General features: G+C 36.7%; 1 protein-coding gene and 1 pseudogene across 2 annotated transcripts in view; both read right to left on the bottom strand.

The window, feature by feature from the left end:
* Positions 1-19161, bottom strand: part of LOC113111626 (dual specificity mitogen-activated protein kinase kinase 6-like) — a 23988-nt gene extending 4827 nt beyond the window's left edge. The window contains exons 1-8 of one of the 2 annotated variants that reach the window (XM_026276566.1): positions 18591-19161; positions 3245-3311; positions 2989-3037; positions 1894-2007; positions 929-1048; positions 518-634; positions 301-352; positions 95-222 (exon numbers count right to left, since the gene is read on the bottom strand). In XM_026276566.1, the coding sequence (XP_026132351.1) occupies positions 95-222; positions 301-352; positions 518-634; positions 929-1048; positions 1894-2007; positions 2989-3037; positions 3245-3311; positions 18591-18678 (735 nt within the window). In that variant the 5' untranslated portion in view covers positions 18679-19161. Of the gene's footprint in view, positions 1-94; positions 223-300; positions 353-517; positions 635-928; positions 1049-1893; positions 2008-2988; positions 3038-3244; positions 3312-3478; positions 3732-18590 lie in introns of those variants that run through there. The other variant, XM_026276567.1, reaches the window with a different exon arrangement.
* Positions 19162-20412: 1251 nt separating this feature from the next.
* The window catches only part of LOC113112164 (BTB/POZ domain-containing protein 17-like), a 4975-nt pseudogene continuing 387 nt past the window's right edge, over positions 20413-25000 (bottom strand).

Genomic DNA, 25000 nt, shown 5'->3' with positions numbered 1-25000 from the left:
ATACTGTTGTTAAACGACTATGAAGATCTACGTGGAAAAAACAAATTCCAGCATAAGAAAATGAAATATACAACTCTTCTTTCTTCTTGCTTACCGCCATGTATGGCTTGCAGCCGGCGTCCATTGTCTTCGCCACTGAATCCACGAGGTACCCGCTGATGCCAAAATCACACATTTTCACCTGACCCTGCATGTTTATCAGGACGTTAGAGGGTTTCACATCTGAAAAAAAGACAGAAAATCAGTTGCTGGCATCATTAAAAAGCAAATATACAACCCTGTATTTGAGCCACAGCTCACCTCTGTGTATCACTGACAGGTTGCTGTGGAGATGCTCCAATGCTTTCACGATCTGCAACAAAAATATAAAACATCAGGCTCATTACAGATCTGCAGGAGCTCTGAGTTACACAGCGTTAAAATGATCGTGAACGCTCAGGAAGTGGGCATGCAATTAAAAATAAACACATGAAGCTTAAAATCTGTATAAAAGACAGAAAAATCAGGTGGTGCTTACAGAAACGGTGATCTTTCCCAGGATGTCCTCTGGGATGGTCATACCCTTCTCATGCACCTGTTTATAAAATTTATCCAGAGAGGTGTCCATCAGCTCCATGCAGATCCAAACATCACCCTGAAAACACGATGGGCCAATCAGGTTAGAGCTAGGGTTTCAGACATAACAACCACCTGACATAAAATTGAGACAGCAGGAAATGACTAAACACATTCCCATTGTAGGACTTCCTGTGGAACTTTTCTCTCAGATCAAAGTACAATAGTGGAGTTGAGACATTGTAAGGACACCGATTCGGATAACTGGGCTTGCTCAGCCTTTAGTCTGTACAATTACCACTCTGTACTCTGGTATTAAAAGAGCGACAAATAAGATGACTGCTGAGTGCATTTACTGTACATGTGCTTGTACCTCTCTGAACAGGGCTCCATAGAAGGTAACAGTATAAAAGCAGTCGACTGTTCTCATGGAGATGTCCAGATCCATTAGCAGCCGTTTCTGCTCCTGTGTGTTTACTGTGGCCCGGATTCGCTGTAGGATAAAAAGGGTCAGGGAATCAAACAATAATATTATGATAGTTTCAGTGCTGGATGCTGATAAACACAGTGTTCAAAAAGTGCCAAATACATACTATAGTTAACGTTTTTAAAACCTGATGGTTACGATGAAATGGATAAAGGCCCGTTCACACCAAGAACGATAACTATAAAGATAACGATATTAGCATCCACACCAGTGAACGACATCGTCTGTTTATTCTGAGCGCACGTGCGTCTGCCGCTTTAAATCCTCGAGCTCGTTATAGCAGGATGGATTCTGATTGTATCATTCATCAGCTGGAAAAAAATCGTTCTGAAAATGATTCCAACGATACCGTTTCTCTATGCCTTTATCGTTATAGCTGTAGTGTGGACTGTGCCATTCTTTAATATTGAGAACGATTTTTAGAACTATATCTTTATCGTTATCTTTATCGTGCTTGGTGTGAATTGGCCTTAAGCCATACAAAGCCGGTTCGAAGGTAATTGAAAGATGCTAATAAACACACACTAGCACACATTGTACATAGTAGTACAGCACCAGAACCATATTACTTTGCAGACAATTGCTTTATTTCAGCAATTAATGCAACCAAATTTAATTTACCGACCTTGTTACTACAGTTTTTTTTAAGTCGATTTAGGTTCACTGGTTTATTATTACACTGAATAGCATTTTAAATATTGATGTGCAAAGCAAATATAATTTTTAAAGAAATACTAGGAAATGCTATAAGTATGACAACTAAATCTTGCCCATTTCTGTTGAATTGAGAAATATGACTACAGCAATATTCCCCACACGAGTCTGGAAATCATAGGCCTGGATGAACTCACCTTAACTGCCATTATTACACCACTCGGGACGTGTCTCATCTTGTCCACCACTCCATACGCCCCTCGCCCCAACTCTCCAATCTGCTCCAAATCATCGGCCTTCACCACAAAGTTCTGTTCACAACAGAACAAAAATGCTTTAAAGGTATCATATAAGGTTTATGGATGGTGAAATTGAGGCATACACCCAATGGCAGATAAAAAAGGATGGACAAACATGGGGAAAAAAATGAAGCCTGCATTCCAAACACAGTCTGAAAGACATCTAAAAATTGAAAAATAAATGGCACAAATGAGCTTAAGCTGATTGTTTCCAATGTGGAATGAATGGAAGCACGCTATCCCTGATGACATTTTCCAATCCCCGTTTCAGCTCATTATCACTAGCAATCACAACAAACCCTTAAACCTTGACGCAACAATAACCCAGCTCCTCAGAAATTCTTCACAAAAGCTTGTATATTCCTATCTGACTTAATAAAAAAGCTAGTAAGTTACTTACTCTTCGGGTTTGGTTGCAAGACAAAAGCCTTAATCTTTGCCAATGGAAAATTCCACTTATTTGATGAGTTTAAAATAAATATTTTTACAGCCTGAGAGGCAGTAAAGCACATTCCAGGCTGCCTACAATCAGTTGTATTCAAAAGGGCTGTAATGTGCACTGGGCCATTCTTTACAACCCGCCGGTCTCTCACCGAGCCAAGCTTTCGTAAGAAGACCGGCACAGGAGTTACATCACCATAAAACCAATGTAAAACATGACGTCTGTCACCTTAGCACGGGAATGCAAATTAAAACGACGCTTTGCATACAGGTGACCCAAGGACAGTTCCTCTAATATTGCTTTTTTAATACAGATGAGGAAGAAAATCAGGTGAAGTGAAACCTTGCAGCAAGATATATTCCCCATAGAGGCTAGATTTTTTTATTGCCATGAACAGATTGATGCAGATTTATTATTAACAATTAAAAAAAGCATAAATGAAAAGTGAAAAACGACATAATAGAATACAGGAAACAAACGAAGTGGAAAAGTATACGATGAAAATAAACAAGATGCTCCTTCTTAATTAAAGAAAGGATGATGAAACGTACCTTATCTCCAATGGTAACACAGGCTTTTGAGTCCAGGTCTCTCGGGGGTCTGCGCAACAAAGAAATCCCATTGAGTGTCCTTGTCTGACACAGTAAATGACTTACTAACTAAAGCCAGCCTTAATTATTAAATCTGTTCTGCTTACACACTCAGACAGAAACACTTCGTTTTAGCACCATTAATTAATATCATCAAGAAAAGCATAATTATCTAATATAACTTAATCAGTGCACTCAAAACTGCATAAAACCTTACGTTGGAGCAGGTTGGGGTTTCTCAAACACCTCTTTTGGAAGCTTGAGTGGTGGCTTCTTTTTAGTTGCTGACGGAAGAAGAAAAATCATCATCATTATTATGCCCAAGTCCTTTTAAAAGATCCTTTTAAGAGAGAAAAAAAAAAAAGTCTTGCAACAAGAGCTTTATGTGAGAAAAACACTCAAATGGCCTGTCTAAACAAAAGAGGCATTCGGAAACCATCCTGAGGGATACAGAGCCCTTTTCCTTTATTTCTACTCCCCATTGAATTGCAAGATTCCCTATCGGATGAGCACTTACGGTCAGACAGCGCAAGCGGCTCCAGATCCTGGCTGAGTAAATGCGAAAGAGCAAGAGAGTGCGAGGAGAGAGAGTGCATGTGTGAACGAGGGTGGCGAGATGGCAGGTCCAGGTACGTTCTCTCCATCTGAAGCAGAACGGAGGCGCTGCTGCCACAGGCGTGACCCATCATCGTGAGTGACACCTTAATGGGGCAATCCACATACCCACACCCACCTGACTGACTCAATCCAGTCTGCTAACAGCAAACAATAGGTAAAGTGCTCTGTATGAGATATTTCAATACATAACAATTGTGCATGGATAAGGAGGTCAGATGCAGTACTTCTGTAATAGTAAATGCTCAAAAAAGAAGCTCAAAGAATATCAGTCTCTGTGAGGCATCAGCAGCTCTCAATCTGGTACCTAAATGCTGTCGGACTCATAGGCATATGCTCATGCATGTGTCTGAGCACAGTCTGAAAGTTTTAAACTTCATTAATCATTAAACATATTTAAAATCTTAAAAGATGTTTAATTAAATTAAATGTATTTTACTTTAAAATTAATCAATAAAGACAGTCAATGTATATATGCCATTAGTGTAAATTTTGGAATATTTATATTATCTATTAGATGTAGCTTTGCAAAAAAAATAATAATTGCACGTTTTTTTTTTTTTTTTTTTTTACATTTAATAAAATGGTGATGTGACGACTGTTGTCAAAAGACCCGGTAATTCAGTACCAAGTCACTACTAAAAAAAAAAAAAAATGCAAATGTGACTGTACTAGGTTTCTTTAAGTACTGGTGGTACAGAGTACCCGCTCAACCCCGTTCTTTATGCATACAATGCTATGATTTCCGCCAAGCAGAAAACACGGACAGAATCTCAAAATCCAGTCATGAAAATGAAACTTACATTTTAATATGGAAAGTCACAGAATTTGTCCAAGTTAGCATGAATTAATCAAATCAAATATCCATATGGACCAGTATCTGTAAATGTTAAGCAACAAAAGTTGGCTGAAATATGAATCCTGCATGTTCTGCGCACCTCTGTGAATGAATGAATGCCAGAGACATGCGGGTAAAGACATTGTGCTAGAAATGTTACTATTATTTAGTAGAATGTATGTGATACTGCTACTACAGTTGAAAAAAATTAATAAAATTTTAAACAAATAAATCAAACAATATTTCTTCCATGTTTTAATTTTAATAGTAAATCCACTTTATTTACCAGAAAATTACTTTAAGACAAATTACATTTGGGTGAAACTGGTTTACTGTTTTTCATAATTATATTACTTGTAGAAAAACTTTAAACACAATTTTAAATAAGTATAAAGAATGGCATTGGTTTTATTTTTTGTGATAAAAAGTTTTTTGTTTATTATTAGCAAAAATTATTTTTTTTTTCTTCATGTTTTGCTTTGTTACCGAAATTGGTACCGAGAACCGTGGATTTTCACTGGTATCGGTACCGAACACTGAAATTTTGGTACCGTGACAACACTATTGATAACCTTGTTATAGAATTTATAGAACGTGCTACTACCACCAAAAAATTGTTAAAATATTTTTTGAATAAAAATAAAATAAAAAAAGTTACCAAATAATATTTAAATTGAATCAAATTTTGTATATTAAATAAAATTAAATAAAAAATAAATAAAAGGTTAAGGTAAATTTTCTGTGTCTGGCTGCTCAAGCAAAGAGAATAATGTTTTGACAGAAAGATAAGGCCACAGTAGAAAGTTAAAAGCAATTTCTAAAAGCAATCACTTTGTTATTTTAAAAAATTGCATTTGTTTTTCGGTTTTGTGCATTATTATTTTACATGCGTTTTTAAATATTTTATTAATGCGCATTATTTTTCGATCTGTGACTGCAATACATTTGGTGGGAAAATAATCCCATACCCATGTACTAAAAAATGTGAACAAAATTATACACACACACTTTTGATAATACAAATACATAAAAAGTAAAAAAATAATAGGTTGAAAGCAAATTAATAGGCAGTGAAGGTTAGTGAAAAAAAGTCTTCAGCCTAGATTTAAAACCAGAAATGGAAATAGCACTTCTAATCTCATATGGCAACTTAATAAAATGAATAAATGCAAATTTGAATAAATTAATAAATAATTATATGGAACATGAAAAAAAAAAGTTTCCAGAACACTTCCCCATCTGTCATTGGTCAGCCAAACAGATAGTCCCGCCCCAAACTCGTGTAGGGCTGCTCAAACAAACAGAGCAAAGCTGACAGCACAACAGAGCAACAGTGTTTTTCAGGTTTTCTGGATAATCATGGTCTAATAATAGTTGGTCTCATTAATCTGATGTAAGAGGAAGTATATTAGCAGCAAACACACACAAAATAAATACATCCACATCATTTAACCAATATTCAACAGCTGCACAGATCACTACCAGAGAAAGAAACTCTGCAAAAGGTGTGGCTTTAAAAAAGTCCTGACCACACCATGAGCCCACAGACAGGAAACAAATGCAGAGACACTTCCCATATTGTACAGTTCTAAAATACGAGCAGCTATTTGCCAGTGCAGCATGAGAAGGGGGTTGTGCATCGTCAACCTTTACCCACAGTCCTGTTTTATCTCCGTTACACTATTGTTACCGGCAAAAAAGTAGTTCTGAACCTCTCCCACCTGGCTTTGCATGCACAACAATAGAAACAGAAAGCTGACACTCAAAAAAAAACTCCAATCCCTTTCAAAGTGAGGGTACAAAACCACAAAATGGTTGCATGCCTCCTGGAGAAAATACATCACCAATCATGACTGCCAAAATAACTATGCCCCAACTGGAAATCACTCCCTAGCAACCAGCTCAAGCAATGTTCCATGTTTAAAGCCCTAATCCTTAAAATCACACATGCGGACATACTACAGGCCGAAACCTGATGTAGGGAAAAGGCTGATCTCAGTTACTGGACCTCTGTGTGACTTTGCTAACTTTGTGAAAATGGTTACATAAGTGTTAAAAACAGCCACTTCAGGCACTCCAAATATAACAAGTGCCCTTCCATGTCACAATGCTGCCTGTGCAAAGTTCCCGGTGTTGGTATTGACTACTGCAATTACAGCCATAAAGTGTCCGGAAGCCGTTTGTTTTTATCAAGAGTTGGCAATTAATGAGGCAGCATGAGCGAACGTTGGCGATGTGACAAAGTTGAGCAGACTAAAATGGTAAACAGTATAACGAATCCACAGCCTACAGCAATTTAAATGTGTCAATGTACAGACAAAATGTAAAGAGAGATGCAGAGGCGGCTCTATCTGCTGGAACATGTTCCTGCGTGTTCTACAGACTGGAGAAGCTCTTCAGTCCATGAGAATTACCAGCCGCATCTAGAAGAACTAAACATGCATGCAGATGAACACATATTGCATTTATTTTGGTCACATAAACAAACTCTTTGTAAATAAATTCTGCTCTTGAAGTAGTTGGCAATTATTGCTTGCATAACCGAGATAAATAAGGTTTCTTATTCAACAGAACCACTGTACAAAGTGCACGACTAAAACACCATGTTCAAACTAGGACTGGGCAACACATTGACTAGTCACAATATAATTGATTTTGATTGCATTATTAAATTGAGTGTGCAAATTGCAACAATGCTACTGAACATTAATTTAATTAATTGCTTATTGTGCAGTAAAAATGCAAAAACAAAAGTTGGATTCATTGAACCAATTTAGAAAAAATTTAAAATTTTACAGTACTCAAATTTTTATTAATTTTTTTCAAATATTAAACAGGTCCAAATTTATCAAGTCAAGTTTATGCCTATGTTCACAATTTCAATAAATATTGTAAATGTCTTTAATGCCAATTTTGATTCATACATTACAAACGATTTATATAACAAAAGACATCAAATAACGTAATTGCTTTTGAAGTTTATACTCATTTCAGGTTAATTTCAATTTCAGTCAATGAAGAGCTTTATTAAAGAAAACTAATTATATTAATAGACATACGTACACACTTAGGACTGAAAGCATACGATATCAGCACATGTGAAAGTGCTTGCATAGGGAGAACAAGACCGTAAAAAGAGGCAAAAAAGATCAAATAGATTATATAAGCATGCAGTATTGGCAGGAAACAAAGATATTTTCAACTACAGAAAGTAAATTAAGTCAATCTCATAACACAATTTTCATTCACCCAGATTTGCAAGAGTTATATTTTTGTATAATTTGAGTAAGACTAATGTTGACTCAACATTAAGCAAGCACACAGACCCATTCTCTTTTTTTGCTGAACTCGGTCTTCTAACGTAATGAAAAGCACACGGTGTCCAGGTATGTCAGACACACTCACAAAACCTTCATATCATGTTTGAATTAATCAAACGCCTAATTCATTGCTTCATTCTCAACACAGAGGGTTTGGCACAGCACAGTCATTGCTAACGTCTGGCAGGTCCTTTAGCGCCTGGCCTCAGGTGACCGTTTGCAATGCGAATCAGGCACAATTGCCGTTGTGTTTTGGGCTATGGAGTAACGTGAACTTTACTGACCCCTGAGACCCCCTAGCTGTAGCTTGCTTGCTCTGTGGTCGTCTGCCCAGGACCGTATCACAAAACCCAAGTCAGCCAATTCTAGTCTTTCACTATCTCACTCACACACAGAATTCCAACAATCCCAAGAGTTTTTCAATGGAATTTCAGGGACCCGGAGGAGGGCCGGTGAATTAGAAAGAGAGAGAGAGAGATGAAAATAACTTGTCTTGGGCTGCCGGCTGTTTGGCCCCTCTGAACGCAGTGGCAGTTTGTAAGATACACTATACTTCCAAAGATGGCTGACCCTTTGGGTTACAGCAGCTGGAGACACTGCTTTAGACCCAATGCCGTCACTGCTTCTCACTGTAGAGGATGCACAGTCTAAAATAACACAATATTAACTTCTTAATGAACTGTTGTATAAGATGAGTAATGTATCACATTTGCAGTAGTGTGATATTGCACTTAGCCTACTTCTCGTGTGATATTTTTTAACTATGTGACGTAAATAAGAGACACAAACGGGTGTTTTGCCCCATATCCTGAATTTTAGGGACATTTTCTAGGCTCCATCCCACAGTAAGTTATTGCCCTACCTTATATTAGTCATCAATCGACTGTATGAATTAGCTGATGATCCACATGGGTCCGGGGCGGGGCAAGTGCATTAAATGCATTAATCATTTTAACTAGGGGTGTGCACGGATAGTCGAACATTCGAATATTCGTTCTGCTCTAATTATTAGATAAATTAAAATGAAATTCGAATTTCGCTATATTTTTACTTGCCATAAAAAATTTTTACAAAAAAAATAAAAAATTCACAATAAAACCTAATTCGGTAACTTTCTGTGATTCTCCACGGCATATTTGAATATGTATGCAAGCAAAAAATAATGAATGAATAAGAACTGCGGGGGTGTCTGCGGTCTTGGGTGACAGGATGGGGGGCTTATGATATTAGACTTTGTTAGTCTGCCACAAAAAAAATTTCGTTTTTTGTGAGCTCATATTCGAATGTGATATTTGCGGAAAACGCCCATCCCTAATTTTAACGTGTTATTTTTCTCCATAATGAACTAATCTTATTAACGCATTCAATTACCATTCCTAAATATAAGATTTTTCACAGAAATGTTTTTTTTTTATGAAAAATTGTTCATGGTTTCCAAAAAAATATATATTAGAATGATTTCTGAAATATTGTGACACTGAAGACTGGACTAATGGCTGCTGAAAATTCTGATTTGCCATCAAAATAATTAATTACTAATTAATTAGCCTAATTTAAAATGTAGGCTATTAAAATAAAATAAAATGAGCCTTAATGACCTTAAGAGACCTCTTCAAAAACAATTAGTATTGTGTATATAAACATTTACATTAAATTTAGTAATTTTTCAGATGCTTTTATCCAAAGCGACTTACAATTGGGGGACAGATAAAGCGATTCTTCTTAAAAGCAGCCTTTAAAGTATAAAAAAAGAAAAAGAAAAAAGGAAAACTAATGCATATAACAGAAACAACTAATCTGAAAATAAAAGAAAATTATCATCAACCAAAAAATGGTTTAACTTTTTTGGATGCGTGCTGCAGTACTGAAAACCTCTGAGTTTTTCCAAAAATTCACTTTTATGTAAAACGTGCATTTGAATGGCAGGGACCACAGAGGGAGCTGGAGCAGAAAGTGCACAAGCTAAATTGGGATCACTTCATACTAAACGCTTTAAGGGAGATCATACAGCTTTCTGTGGTTTGCCATGTGAGCTCTAACAGACTGCTTGTTGAGAGATGTTTTCCACAGTGTATAACTTCATACTGATATATTACTGTAACTGTAGAGGTTATAAAAATTAAACTGTTAATTCTAAAACAATTTACAAAAACAGTTTGTTCTACCAGAAACCATGCCACCATTACATTTGTACACTACTGCACACTTGTCTCACTGAAAATGTGCATATGCATCAACCAGACAGATACAGTTTGTGACAGAATACCAGTCCAAAACGGCAACACTAGCTCAATAAACCAACCTGTTTGAAAACAACAGTTTCTGCAAGCGCATTTGGTGATATTAGTGGCACATAAATTTACCTTCAAGTGCAATCTAATCATTTGCATGCACATATATTGCATGCCACCATTTTAGATGGATCCAGCTTGGGATAGGAGCAGGGGCGATTCTAGGATTTTTTCAACTGGGGGGCACAAGAGGGGCCACGATTAATACAGAGGGGCCAATCTTGTGTTGTTTGAACTGTATATCCAAATCATTTCAGGAGTTCAGTAACCTTTAAAATGAGTAATAAACAGTGATACCCTATTATATCTTAATAGCAATTAGTCATTGTATTTGATTGTTTTGATTTAGAGCAGTTTGTATTAACTTTTCACTTTACAAAAGCTAAAGAAAAACTGTAATAAATAAAAGAATCCAATGTATGAATACTGTACAACTCACAAATAATAATAATATAATTTATTTATAATAGCCTTATATAATATATATAATAGCCTTATTTATATAAATGCAGAATAACATTAATAATTCATAAAAATAAATACACAATTAATGAATTAATATAACTAATATAAATTTAATATAATAAATTGTTTTTGTTTATTATCCACATCCTATTCAATTTGCATAGCAGCAGTTGCAGTAAATTTGCATTGATGAATAAACAAAATTTACTTATGTCAAGGCTAATTAATCTTGAGCATATTGATTTTAAAATATCATACTCAATACTTTGTTAGATAGTTACTCGTTCAAAAAGGTAGCTTTAGTTTAACATGTAAAATATGTGAATCCTATAGAAACAGTTTAGAATAGCTTAATTAGTCCAGTGTTATTTTAGTATTAGTTATTTATTTTGCTATTTAATCATGCATTAAATATTTATGTATGATTTTTTTTATTTGAGAATGTTTCTGGGTGTCATCAAATTACGTTTTGTCAATAACTTCTGTGAAAACATATTTGGAACTGAGAACATTGTACGGGAGAGAGAGCTTTCCAGGGTGCAGACAGCAATCGCGGAGCACCATGGTGATTTAGAACGCCAACTGAATTTATGAGAAATCTACAGACGCAAAAAGACTAGGTGTAGTAAAATAAAGACCTATATTTTGGACTTTTTTTTTTCACCACAAGTCTGAAAGAAGACATGTTATTGAAGACAAACAGCCCCAAATCTCAAAATTGACCAGTAAAAAAAACGATGTTTTTGCATGTGTCTCACCCATAGACTGTAAAAAAAAAAAGTCTCGAGTGTGGAGCATTAGATAAACATCATACAATTTGTTTCGTCACCTCACTTAAGTGAAAAAAGTCGCCAATCGACTGCATGATTCAATAATGACTTTATTAGAATTGCAATTATACTTTTTTTAAACCATTGCTTTAAATTGCGTTGTTGCCTATATTGGCGCGTTCGGCCAAAAAATAAGTAAATCGTCACGCAGTAAACCCCTTTTACATTCAGCATCAGAGCAGCATAGTAAATATAATGATTAGCATTTGGTCTGCTCTAGGAGATAACATCGTCATCGAACCTGGTCTGTCTAACACCGAAATACGTTAACGTTAGTACCAAACACTTGTTGCACTGCAACAACTCGCTGATCAAAAAAATAAGCTATATAAAATATATCAACTTACCGTGTGCTTTTTTTTCATTGGAAAACAGCAGCTCGCTATTCTTGGTCCTCATTGAGAAGCATCGCGAAGCAATCATGATTTATTTACTAGGCTGAAAGATTATGATTTGAATTTGTGAGTGACAGACAAGTAGAAGGGTGGGGGCACGCTGGGGGCCAATCAGTTTTCAGGAGGGGCCAGTGCCCCCATGGCCCCTCCCCTGGCTACGCCACTGGATAGGAGGCCAACCCAAAAGGGCAATGTTGCTTCAATTAACCAAGATGTTTGAAAACTGTTATTTTTTTGCAAGTACATTTAGTGGCACATAAATACCTTTAAATTCAATCTTACGATTTTTTCATGCATATATCACATTAGACGGATTCAGATGGTACTAGGGGACAGCTGCATTTGGTGATGTGAGTGTCACATAAATCTACTTCAAATTGCAATCTAATAACGGTGCATGCATATTCTGACAGTCAAACTCTAGAATGAAATGAGCCATGATGATATTCTCTTCAAAGCATGAGAGGATACCAGGAGGCATCCCAATTCCCTGATGCATGATCCGGCAGAATTAGAGCAAGGCAAAGTGGGACCAGAGGGTGGAGTCCTCAACCTGTTGACACTCTCTGCACTGACATCTTCCACGAAACACTGCCGCAGTCCCACTAAGTGGTTTGTATGTGATGCAAAATCTTTTATTTAGCACTTAGCATAATTGGTTGTGACACATGCCATTTTAAAAACCAAATCCAAGTGTTAACAGTAAATGAGGGCATTGGAAAACAGTGCAACTACTATGGAAGGCATTCATCTTGCCATTTTTAAATACGTCACCATTTTAAATTCAATGCACAAGCTTACAAAGAAGCATATTGAATGTTACAAAATCTGTAAGGCTTAAACAAAACTAGAAATTTCATAAGAGTCAATTTGAACAGAGACCTGCATAATAAAAAGAATGTTGCAGTGCAGAATGGATTTGTCTTGTCATTTGTAGAAAGATATTATTTCCTGCTTTGGCGTGTGGGGCCAAGTAAAGGCTGCTTTAATATTGAACACATATTGGCTTCATTGGATGACAACAGAAAGCAGTTTACTGCCCCCTGCAGAGAAGGGGCCTCCCTTGGGTGCTGTAAATACAAAACCTTTTTTAAGTAAGGATACTCTTCAGTAGCATAATCACCTAGAACTTCATTTCGATGCTGCATTGTGGGTTTCTCACACAATTTAATCATTCATAATAGAGCTGAAACAACGAATCGATTTAATCGATTAAAATCGATTATTAAAATAGTTGTCAACTAATTTAGTAATCGATTCGTCGCTAAATAAATTTTATTTGCCATAAGCGGCTCATTTCGTGCATATTTCAAATCTGCGGTGACCAAAGTGTGGCAGTAATGAGCCACCGGAGGTTTTACTCAGCCAGTACAGCAGGTGAAGTAGCGAATAGCCAATAGCTGGCCTCGTTTTATGTCACGTGCTTCCCGAACAGCGTCTCTGCAGCATTCAGCGGGAAGTGGGAGTACTTTACTTTGAGCCTTCAAAATGAAGAGTAACCTGTAAACTCTGCACTACTGAACTGTTTAAGGGGCCGTTCACATATCGTGTCTTTTGCGTGCTCATGTTCGTTATTTCCAATGTAGGCGCGCAGTATGCACTCTCATAATGGAAGCGACGCGGTCGCGACACGCACGCGGTCCATCCATTTATCATTTGCTGAAATTTCCGGGTCTTCATGGAGAGGGCACGTCATGGAGAGAGCACGTCATGGTTGCTTAGCAAAGGCAGACGCCTCAGGGGCGCTTCTGCCCGAGCGCTTTGGAAAGAAGGAGAAAGCGGCGCGACTAGCGTTTTCCACGCGTTTTTAGGTGCGATATGTGAACGGCCCCTAAGAATTTTATTTGTGCAGATTCTCCAGTACAAGGTTGTTTGCAAATGTTTAGTCATAAAAGCTGATAACATTGCTTTTTAACAGTTAACATTTAAAGCTTTACAAACATGTTATGTGATCAGTTTGTCGTTTACCAGTTCATAATTCAGACTTGCAGCCTAATTATGACTGAATGAGAGAGGTAAATGTTTGAGTATATTTAAAATGCACTTCTTTTCTAAGTATTCACTGCTCTTTTTCACACAGCAGGTTTTTTGTGTGTGTCCCAATTTTTTTTTTTTCTGGACAACCTTCTGATGGATTTTACTTTAAATTGTGAGTTCCATTCAGGTTTCATGCCATTGGCACTTTTTTTTTCGAAGGATTGTTTACAATTTCACAGCATAAGCTATAAAGCTTTTTCCCAGTAAATAATAAAATACAATGCACTGCAATTTTATTCTGTTTTATCCTTATACTTTGTGAACATATGTTCTCAAAGATTCCTTAAGCTTTGTTCAGGATGTTAAACTACTTTAGGAGCTCTAAGGACTACCATGGTGAAAACAATATTTGAAATCTCCTTGTGAATTTTGCTAGAGTATGGGTCAGTGTTTTGATTGCAGAAGAGTTCGACAAAGGATTACTAACATAAAACAACTCCAGGTATATTTTTGATGAGGATATGACAATGCAAAATGGTTAAAATCTCTTAAAAATCTATGCTGAATGATAAAGACCCTTTATTAATAATTTACTTGGGGAAAAAATGGAAAAAACAAAAATATAAGTACATAAACCGATTAATCGATTAATCGTAAAAATAATCGACAGATTAATCGATTATCAAAATAATCGTTAGTTGCAGCCCTAATTCATAATGCAGGAAATTTCTGCACACATTCTCTAGAACATATAGATTAGAAATCATAAACTGAATTAAGAACATCAAATAACTTATTTTGTCTGCACGACTAATTCTACCATTACAAATTACACGATTTTATTAAAATTTATGATTTGATCATACAGTAAAAATAGTAATATTGTGAAGCTGTTTTCTAGTTTAATATACTTTACAAAATATCATTTATTCCTGTGATGGCAAAGCTGAATTTTCAGCAGTATTTGTTCCAGTCTTCAATGTCACATGATCCTTCACGAATAATTATGTTTATCTGCTGCTCAAAAAACACTATTATACAATATTATATTGAAACTATACATATATATATTGTGGAAAGTGATACAATTTGAAGATTCTTTAATGAATAAAAAGCATTTATTTGAAATCTTTTGTAATATTATAAATGTCTTAAGTTTCAACAATTCAAAAGAACCTTTGTTAAAAAAAAACTATTTACTTGAGATAAATTTTTCATCAAGAAATGCATCATTTGGGTAAAAAGTTTTGTACCGATTTTAAAAAACCAACTGCTTTTCACCCCAACATGAGGCATCCAAGGAGGTAACCTCCACCTTTTCTAGACATGTATTTCACACCCTTATTCCAATAAGCTAAAGGCAGCCCATTCTTGGAAAGCAATACTGTTAGTAATGCTATGGTAAGAGACACCCTGACGGCCTTCAAGAGAAAACCCTGAAAGTGGTCAATTATTCAGAAGTCTGCAATAAGATGGATCAATGTCAGAATGCAGTTCCTGTGACCCAGCATAGCTCACAGCCCACAGGAGAGAGAGAGAGAGAGAGAGAGAGGGAGAGAGAACAAAAGAGAGAGAGAAAAATCAAAAACAAAGACAGACAGAAAGGGGCCTCTAGACAGGGCCTCCCAAAGAGCCAATAGAGTCATCATATGGTCACTCCCAAGCGATTCAGCAGGAGGGCACTCCCAGGCCTGACATTACCCCATTAAAAACAGCTTAGCTGCTTACAAAAATGCATGCAATGTATTGCTTTCGTTGATATAGAGACTGGGATGCAAGCTTGCCAACATGCAGAGTGTGATTTGCTTGCAAGTATATAAAGGAGATTCCATGCCTGAATTGCAGCATGCATAAATTCATGCAAAAGCAAGCTGGAGAGATGGAATGGCATGGTTGTGCTCTCCATGCACACAGATGAAAAGTGCAGGTCTAAGGGGGATCAGCTGCACAATGATTAAAACAATCCTCATGCTATTGCATCAAAACAACACAGCAAGGCTGGACGGTCACCAACAATTGAGCTGTCGCAAATAGGGGATTTAGTATCTCTGTGGTCTATTAGCATGACAAACGTAACAATTGTTCATGGCGGCAGCATGCTGCATGGTTGCATGGCGGGGACATCAATTCTCTGTATTTGCCACTGGGGCCAGTGCAAACTCAATGAACCAGGGGCAAACAAGCAAAATATAGACCCCCACTGATGTAAGCAGCTTCCAACCAGGAAAATAGTTGCCAAATTTAAAACAGTCTATGTGCTTCCACTTAAAAGCAACTGTTTCCAATCAGTTTTATAATCTGACTTTCAGTTTTCATTCTGAATTATGCAGCTTTAAGGCATTTGACACTTCAGATCACAGTTTTAGTGTGCAAGTATGCATAATTAAAAAAATAAGCATGCATGTGCATGGAAGAAAATTAAGCATAAATTCTTAAAGGAATAGTTCATGCAAAAATGAAAGTTTTACTCTCCCTTAGGTCAACCAAGATGTAGAAGAGTCTGTTTCACTGGAAGAGATTTGGTAAAAAGTAGTGTTGCATCACTTTTGCTCACAAAATTATCCACTGCAGTGAATGGGTGCCGTCAGAATGAGAGTCTGAATAGCAGATAATGTTTATTTTTTTTAATCACAGTCTATAACAAAACTTAAGGCGATCAATTAACATCTTGTTAAGCGAAAAGTTGTGTGTTTGTAATAAATCCATAATTAATAACTTCAGCGAAAATATTAGTATTTTATCCAGTGAAAAAGTAGTCTCATCTGAATCAGGAGAGAAATATGCAAAGATAAAGCAATATTTAAAAAGTGAAAATGGTCCAAAAGTCCAAAACAACTTTTCATCTTTCTTTTTTTCCCCACACAAGAAAGAAATGCACACAAGTTTGGAAGTACATGAGTAATAGAACACTGGGTAAACTATCCCTTTAAGGAGTAACCATACAATACATTTATATTTTAGTTTAAACTAGTTGCACTATTAAGCAGTCTTAAACATTGAAAAACAAAACTTAAACATTGCCCTTCACAATCCACTACCTGCTCCTCGTGTAAAGGTAAAGCTGCGTTTGTTTGCATGACGGAGGCTTGGTTCATAAGGATTTAGTTCTCAAATGTTCCTCAGGTGTGTCACTGTTACACAACACAATTACTGCTCTTTCAACGATGCAAAATCACCTCATTTAAGGGCGTCAGAATCACACATTCTTCAACCACGCCTACTAATATATGATGCATGAGTGTTCTGTTCTCAAAATGTAAATACTCCTGCGCTGCAATCTGCCTCTTGATAGGACGGGACCCAGTATAACAGCTGCTGCCCATAGTTTTAATTTGGGCATGTGCATATACGTCAATTCATCCCAAGGTGTGAGAAACCTCACACACGGCTCTATGCAGTACTTCCATGAAAGAGCAGGGACATTAGATATGTTGCAAAGGCTCCATGGAGTGTAATTAAGGGGCCTAAGCATGCAGTGCTGGGAACCCTGTGTTTTTGTCAGAATTATTATTATTATTATACTTTTTTTCAGAGCATGCATTCCAAAATTTAAAATGGTAGAAAAGTTTGAAACATGCACCAGTCCTAAAGAGCGCTATATACTGCAGGTTTTTGATATACATGCATTAATTCTACTAATCTGTCTGTGCAAGGCAAATTAATAATTTTTAGACATGTCCCAGTTAAGTAAGGAGCTTGTTTTGAAATAAGCACTTTCAATATAGCGCTATAACCTAAAGACACTAAAAGATGGTCAAATAATCTTTTGCATGGCATTTTTTGACCGTATGATCACAATTGCGTAACTAAAAATATGTCCATCGGCCAATAATTTAACTTGTGTCACATCCTCAGTCACATAACTTGGAGGGGTCAATTTAAGGGCAGGGTCTGAAGCACGCAAAGCTTCATGCAGTGGTACATTGTAAGTGGAAAAGATGAAAATGCATGCAACAAATTTGCATACAATGAGTATAATGACGGTGCATGAACAGGTGAACAAATGCCAGTAAAAGCCAATTTTAGAATATGCACAATTAATCAAGCAATTTTGGAATACGTAACAGTATTTTTCTGCAGCTTTCAGCTTGAGGGTTTGTGGATATTTGTGAATGTGGTCTTGTTTTGCCCATTTGAAGCCTGTTCCCTAAACTGTTTGCAGCAACAAACCTATATTTAGCCCCTTATTTACCTATGCATTATTGCTGGAACAAAGCATGACAGAGCGTCCGAATTATTTTCCATTACGCGCATCTAATAAAAATTGTTGCATGCTCAACATGGCATGCAAGCAGGCTGTAAGGTCCTTGTTTCCCCATTGCACTTGCACAGTCACCCGTCGGCCAAAGTTTAATGTTATCTAATACACCTCGCATGCATCAACGTCAGACGTTGTACGAACTAATCTTAATGTGCATAACGAAGCCGAGGCCGTCATGACGTAACAATCGAACATTGTTCGAGAGAAAATCACCTCGTGCGCGTGAATAAGTCGGGTGCGGACAGCTTTGCCATTGCACAATCACTTTTGCATTGCTGGCTAGGCAGTTCCTCAACGCGGAAAGAAAGGCGTTTCTTTTAATAATCGTGGCACAACAAGAATGCAAATAGCGCCTGTGCGAGTGTCTAAGGAGAGCATCGGCTTACCAGAAACTCTGCAAAAGGGCAGATCATTAAAACAGGCATTGCAACTGACCCTCGCGAGCCATCAAACTTTTAATGCACTGGCCACGATGAAGCTGCAGCCGTGCACTTTGCAAGCCATGCAACGCTAGCTGCATTTCCGAGGTTTTGCACGGATCGGTTGAGTAAAAAAAAAAAAAAGTACCTACCTCCTTTTGACACCGACATCTCCTCTTTTGGGTTGGGGGAAGGGGAAGCACAAAAGACTTTGCTTTCCTTGTCGCTCCCTCCTTCCATCTATCCCTCGCTGTGAGGCTTCAAGCGGGCTTGCTTGCAACAAAGGTGCAAAATACAAGCCGCGATCTTCATGCACTCGGAGCCTTTGGGCGTCGGGTAACTTGTTCTCCGTGCAAAGGCTGGCCTTTCAATTGCACGCGACGAAAACGGAGAGATTTCTGCAACCGCTCTGCAAAGAAACCTCGGCAGGCACTTACATGATGGGCCAAGGCCAGCAGCTGAAAGCTCCTAACTTGGATCAGTGTGAGCCCCTGCTAACACACGTTCTTCCTGCCTGACGACGCCGGGGATCATGGGACTCGTAGTTTACACGTAATTGCTGTGCGCCGGGGGAAAAGGAGGAGCAGTGCTGATGCCTGGTGCGCTAATATGACTCTTTCAGAGACAGATAAGCTTGTGTATTTCAGACAGATAAGCAGGGGGTGAAGTACTTGAGGAAGTGTACTTTATCATTTCGTTAATTTGGAGTCATTTTGAATCTGAATATTTGATGATGGAAATGTTTTATTTTTGGAAATCATTAGAAAATGTATCATCAGTTCTTGTTCCTGTTTCTGTTTAGCTGTATCAACACTATTAACATGTGTTCAGTTGTTGAAATATGCCATAAAAGTTTGAAATTGAACTTGATACCTTAATTTAAAATATATATATATATATATATATATATATATATATATATATATATATATATATATATATATATATATATATATATATATATATATATATATATATATATATTATTATTTTTTTTTTTTTTTTTTTTTTTTTTTTTTTACTTTTTAGGCTATATTTATTATAGTTATTTCATATAAAAATATCCTAAAGAAGACCATCATGGCCATGTGTCTGAAGTCTGGTCTACTTTCCTTTACCCCCATAATCAATGATAGAATCAAACTTTCTGTAAGCATCATACTTTTTATTGTGTGGTCTGCACAGGGGAGTAAATACCATACATGATCCCAGCATGCCAAGAAACAGATCTAAGAGAATAGTATTGACACAGTTAGAATATTACAGAAAAAAATACCTAGGCCTATCTAAGAATTATAACATCAATTAATGGTCTAAATAATTAAATAACCAGCACAACTGTCTGATGTTTCAAGACATTACAGGTTTGAAAGATGTGATATTTCTCTTGAAATTTACAAAAGCACCTTGAAACACTTTAAATATAGTATATTAAAACTTCAAATGTTAATAATAATAATAATAATGTTTTTATTGTGGCAACCTGTGTTTCTTTTTTGCAATATACTTTATGCAATAATATGCTAAATTCAACAATTCTGTGCACTTTCTCTTTATTTGTCCACCGAGTCCAGTGTGGAGAAAGAATGTTGTGGTGATTACACATAAATTAGTTTCCCTAAAAAGGAAAGGGGTTCTGCCTAATCAAGTAAAAAAATACATAAAAAAACATTGATATGAGTTGTTATATCTGGGACATGTGTATATCACAGTTTTATATTAAAGCAACAATGCACAAAAATTTTTATTGTGTCATAATTTACACAACTTTTTATTTCCTTTCCTTCATGGAACACGAAAGGAGATATTCATAGCAGATTTTCGAAGCTGTTCTTGACCACAAGGCAAAATTTTCAACTTAAATTTCAGTCTGTTCTTCACAGAATATTATTATTTAGAAAGCTTGTCACGCATGCCTCATATGGATACTTTTAAGAAGTATTAGTAGTGTTTTTTGTGCTTTACAGAACTTGACAGATCCGGTTCTCCACCCATTTTCGCTATATTAAAGAGAGCAGCGTTAACATTCCTCCAAACATCTCCTTTTGTGTTCCATAGAAAAAAATAAAGTAAAAGATGACAGAATTTTAATTTCTGTGTCAACTATCCCTTCAATTTTGTACATGAGGATTATTGCATTTAATTTTTCAAAACTTTTTTACAGAGTAAGGACAGTGGAGACACACTTTATTAGTGTTAATCACATTAGACCTAAACATTTTCTTCCATGCACCAATAAAACTTTAGACCTTCTAAATCTAAATATATTCTACTTCAGTGTACTTGTTGTTCCATTATTTCTTGGTTGCTATAAGAGTCTGGTAGATAGGCTTTACAATGATGTGACAGTACAGCGATCCGTCCACCAGGTACTCAGACGTGCGATATTGCAGGTCCTCACCAAGCAGGAAATCCCCCACCTCCTCTGTGCTTTGGTGGAAACTGAAGATATGTCGCACCACAAGCTTGTTCTTCTGCTTCGTCAAGATGAGCACAGTCTTTTGGAAGCTGACACCTGCAAAATCTGCACTGGAAGTAGCAGGCGTGATGATGACACGAGGCCGAGCAATGCCGCTTCCTCCCATCGGGCCGCGGTGGCTGCATGGCACCTTGCTCAGTGTACATGGGCCGCATGATGAGAGGGAGCCAGCGGGGCGAGAACAGGGCGTTCCAAGTCACCCGCTTACTGGAGTCAAAACCGCTCGGACCCAACTGGGTCTGGAAACTAGTGCTGCGGTCATCCCGTGCTGGGTTGCTTATGACCCAATGAGATCCCCACATGGATGAGAGATAGTTGCGGGGCACGAAGAGGCTGCAATTCACATCGAAGAACTTGGCCAGCTGAAGCGGTGAAGCTGAATGGAACTGGTACGACATGTAAAGAAGATCACGCACCGACTCGTGGTAGCGCGTCATGATCGCCGACTGTCGCTGCAAGCGAAACAGTTCGCGTGGAGGGATCATGGCGTAGCGCACAAGTCGAAGGGCGTTCTCTGCTGTCAGGGTGTCTGGGTCATTCCGGGTGAGCCAGATTTCAAGTGCCTCAAACAATTCCAGCTCGTTCTTCAACACTAAATCAGAGCGCTGCAGGAGGGTCGTTAACAATTCAACACTAACCGAAGGCCATTCTGCACTCTGCAGCACCGATGACAGATTCCACGATAAAAACTGAAGGCAGCTGTCTTTCAGCACCGTGTCACCAACCGAAAAGGCATACTGGTACCAGCCCACCACATGACCCCCCAGAGAATCGCTGGCCAGGTTCTGGCTCATGTACTGGGTTAGTCCTTGCTGGAGGTTGGAGATGCTGTACTTGGTAGCTAGTCTGTGCAGTGGTGTGGCTTGGTCTAACTGCAGTGTGAGTTCACCACAATACAGATATCTGCGAAACAGAAGACAACGAGTTCATCAAGCTTCATTCAGTGTATCTTAACAAAATGTCAGTGCATAACTGTGATTTTTAATTGTATTTTATTCTATTATTATTATAATTTAAATGTTAATTATTGTATATTAATTTAGTAGTAGTAAACTACTTTCATATATGTAATACTTTTTTAAACCTCAATTTTATTTCATATTTAATAAATAACTGTTTTTATAAAATTAGCTGACACCATTGAGGAGAATATTTTGGCAGTAGTTTTAAAGAAATTTGTCAAAACCTTTATTTCCTTTTCTTCATGGTACACAAAAGGAGATATTCATTGCAGAATATTCAAGAAATTATTAATTAATAAAATGTATTTAAAATAATTAATAATTATTTATATGAATTAACTTTTTATTATTATTATTATTTATTTTTTTATGAAGTTGGATAAAAACATTGTGGTGAACTTTTTGAATGTATTATTTGTTTTTGGCTATAATTGTAAGAATTATTTATCATCATTTACTAAACTTTCATTTCCATTCCTTCTTGGATCACCAAATAACATTTAATATTAAATTAACTATTTGTATGAGGTTACCTGACAAAAGTGGTGAACATTTGGCTGTATTGATCTGGCTGGATTTTTAAAATGTCCTTTTCTTCATGGAAAACAAAATGAGATATTCACAACAAAATATTTTACACATTTATATTTATTAAATGAACTTTTTAAAGTTAGCTGGCAACATTGTGGTGAGCGTTTTGGCTGTGTTTTTAAAATTGTTTTATTCCTAACTGAGAAAAGAATACTGGATGTGTAAAAATATGGCACGTTCTACATAACAGGAAAAAAAATATGCATGATTATTCAAAAATAATAATTTAATTACATACGCTTATCTCTACACTTATTTCTATGCAGTTTGTCTTCCTGTTAGTCTGATTTGATCCTGTTGGGTCTGTCTAATTCCATTCATATTTCAGCAGCTCAAAATTCCCTGCTACCCTTGATATGTAGGCCTATTTAACAGGCTGTCTCAGATATGGCATCCAATGTCCCTGTGAGCCAACTTGTATTATTATCTGATAAAATAATATGCAAATATAATATATTTTTATAAGAATGCATCGTGATGTTTACCGTTGTAGTTAAATGCTGCCACTGCCTTGTTTGCCTTGTTTTCCCTTTTTAAATATTCTGATTGCATCTTTGTCGTCTTATCCTTTGGATCGCTATAAAGGAAATAAAACCCCAAACAAAAAACTTCAGCTCATTCAAAATAAATGAGTAGGCGGCATGTGCTCTTGTAACAAAACATCTTCTCACGCTAGCTACACATCACTATTGTAATGGCACCCTATTCTTCCCTTCTCATTATATAGCTGCCTTACATTGGCGCAGAGAGTTCATTTTTAAATATTGCTGTTTTGTTTCATGGACGTTATTTCCTTTTGGGTCCGAGTTGCTGAGCAGGAAAGTTGCAGTTCCAGCGTTGGCCGTTAGAGAGAGTCTTGGACGTGTGTGGGATGGGAATGTTCTCATAATTGGTCATGTCCCAACATGTTCTAGGCTAACAGCACTGCAGGCTTTTTTTTTTTTATTGTGGTGTTGTAGTAAATGTTTATGATGCGTTGCAATTCTAGTTTAGACCTAAATATTTTATTTTATTCAGATTTTTTTAAGGTAAAGACTCCTTTTTTGTTCCCCTTTAAAATATCATTTTAAATAAAAATATTTTATTTATATTACATATATAACATATAAAAATTACATAAAAAATAACAAAATAATCTAAAAATAATACAATTAATATTAAAAATGAATAAATAAACTGTTTTCTAAATTCAGTGATTCTCACCTGATGAATTTCTCGAACACTGGCAGTGCATTCTGCTGTTTCTCGCAGAACTAGCGTGCTACTATTGCGGTTTCTCAGAATCTCCTCAAACACTCGGCTCTGCAGTGAAAGCACTAGCGTGTGGGCTTGGATAACCTTGACCTCATCCGCATCCACTGTTTCCACACGTAGGGAAATGTCACTGTTATTTCCCAGCACCAGAAGGCCCTCCAGCCGTGCCACCAGCCCCTGTGAGTGACTGATCACTTCTGTGGTGCCTTCAACCAGTCCCTCTGCCCTCAAACCTGCAGAGCAAGGGGAAGAAGGGTAGCTAATTATCGATTTCCATTAATGCAGCTTAATGAAGGCCTTGCCTTGTTGCCAAATAAGTATGATTTGTCTGTTTTGTGCAATAAAAAAAAAATGTTTGGGCTTGGTATGAATTTTTTATTAAAATTTATTTTTGGAAAGGTGTCTATTATGCCCACCACGGCTGCATTTTTTAAATAGATAATACTGTAAAACAGCAATTTTATGAAATATTATTGCAGTTTACAATTGTGTTAAAAATGTTTTCTATTTTAACATGTTTTAAAATGTAATTTATTCCTGTGATGCAAAGCTGAATTTTCAGCATCATCAGTCCAGTCTTCGGGGTCACGTGATCCTTCAGAAATCATTCTTTGCTGGTTTAGTGCTCATAAAACATTTCTTATTACCAATGTTGAAAACACTTGTGCTGCTTCATATTTTTGTGATAATCATGATACCTTTATTGTCAGTATTATTTGATTGATCCTTGATAAATAAAAGCATTTTTTTTAAAATGTAGTGACCCCAAACCATTGAAAGGTCCTGTACATAGCAATATAATGCCCCAGAAATATAATTAAGATTATCTTAAAGATTTTCTTCATTTGCCTTTTTTCCTCAGATATTTTTTAGAACTTTCTGTTTGCTTCTTTCCGCAAGATTCCGAATCATTGATTTACAATAAAGTCTCTGACTCCTCTGTATATTGAAACAACTTTTAAATGTTTTGCATTAAATTTTCAATGTTTTTTCTTCTTTCTGTTATTAAAACGACACGTATAGTAGAACTGTCTTTACCCTCCCGTTTTCCCAGAAAGTAACAAATGTTTTTAAACAGAATGTGTTTTGTAACGGGCAAGTGGATCTACACCCTTATGATGATCATCCAACCTCTGTTGTACTAGTTGTCATTGCAAAGTTCTGGGAAATGCCATGAGCTGCGTTGTGTGCGTGCTTTTGTTTGTGTTGGTGTGCATGTGAACAAACCACGCCCTGGTTTCCGATTACTTGTTACCACATAAAGTACAAGCTGTTA

Source organism: Carassius auratus, chromosome 12 (assembly GCF_003368295.1).
Source record: "Carassius auratus strain Wakin chromosome 12, ASM336829v1, whole genome shotgun sequence".
Classification (NCBI taxonomy): Eukaryota; Metazoa; Chordata; class Actinopteri; order Cypriniformes; family Cyprinidae; genus Carassius; species Carassius auratus.
The sequence above is the reverse complement of the archived record's forward strand: the minus strand, read 5'-3'. Positions and strand labels throughout refer to the sequence as shown.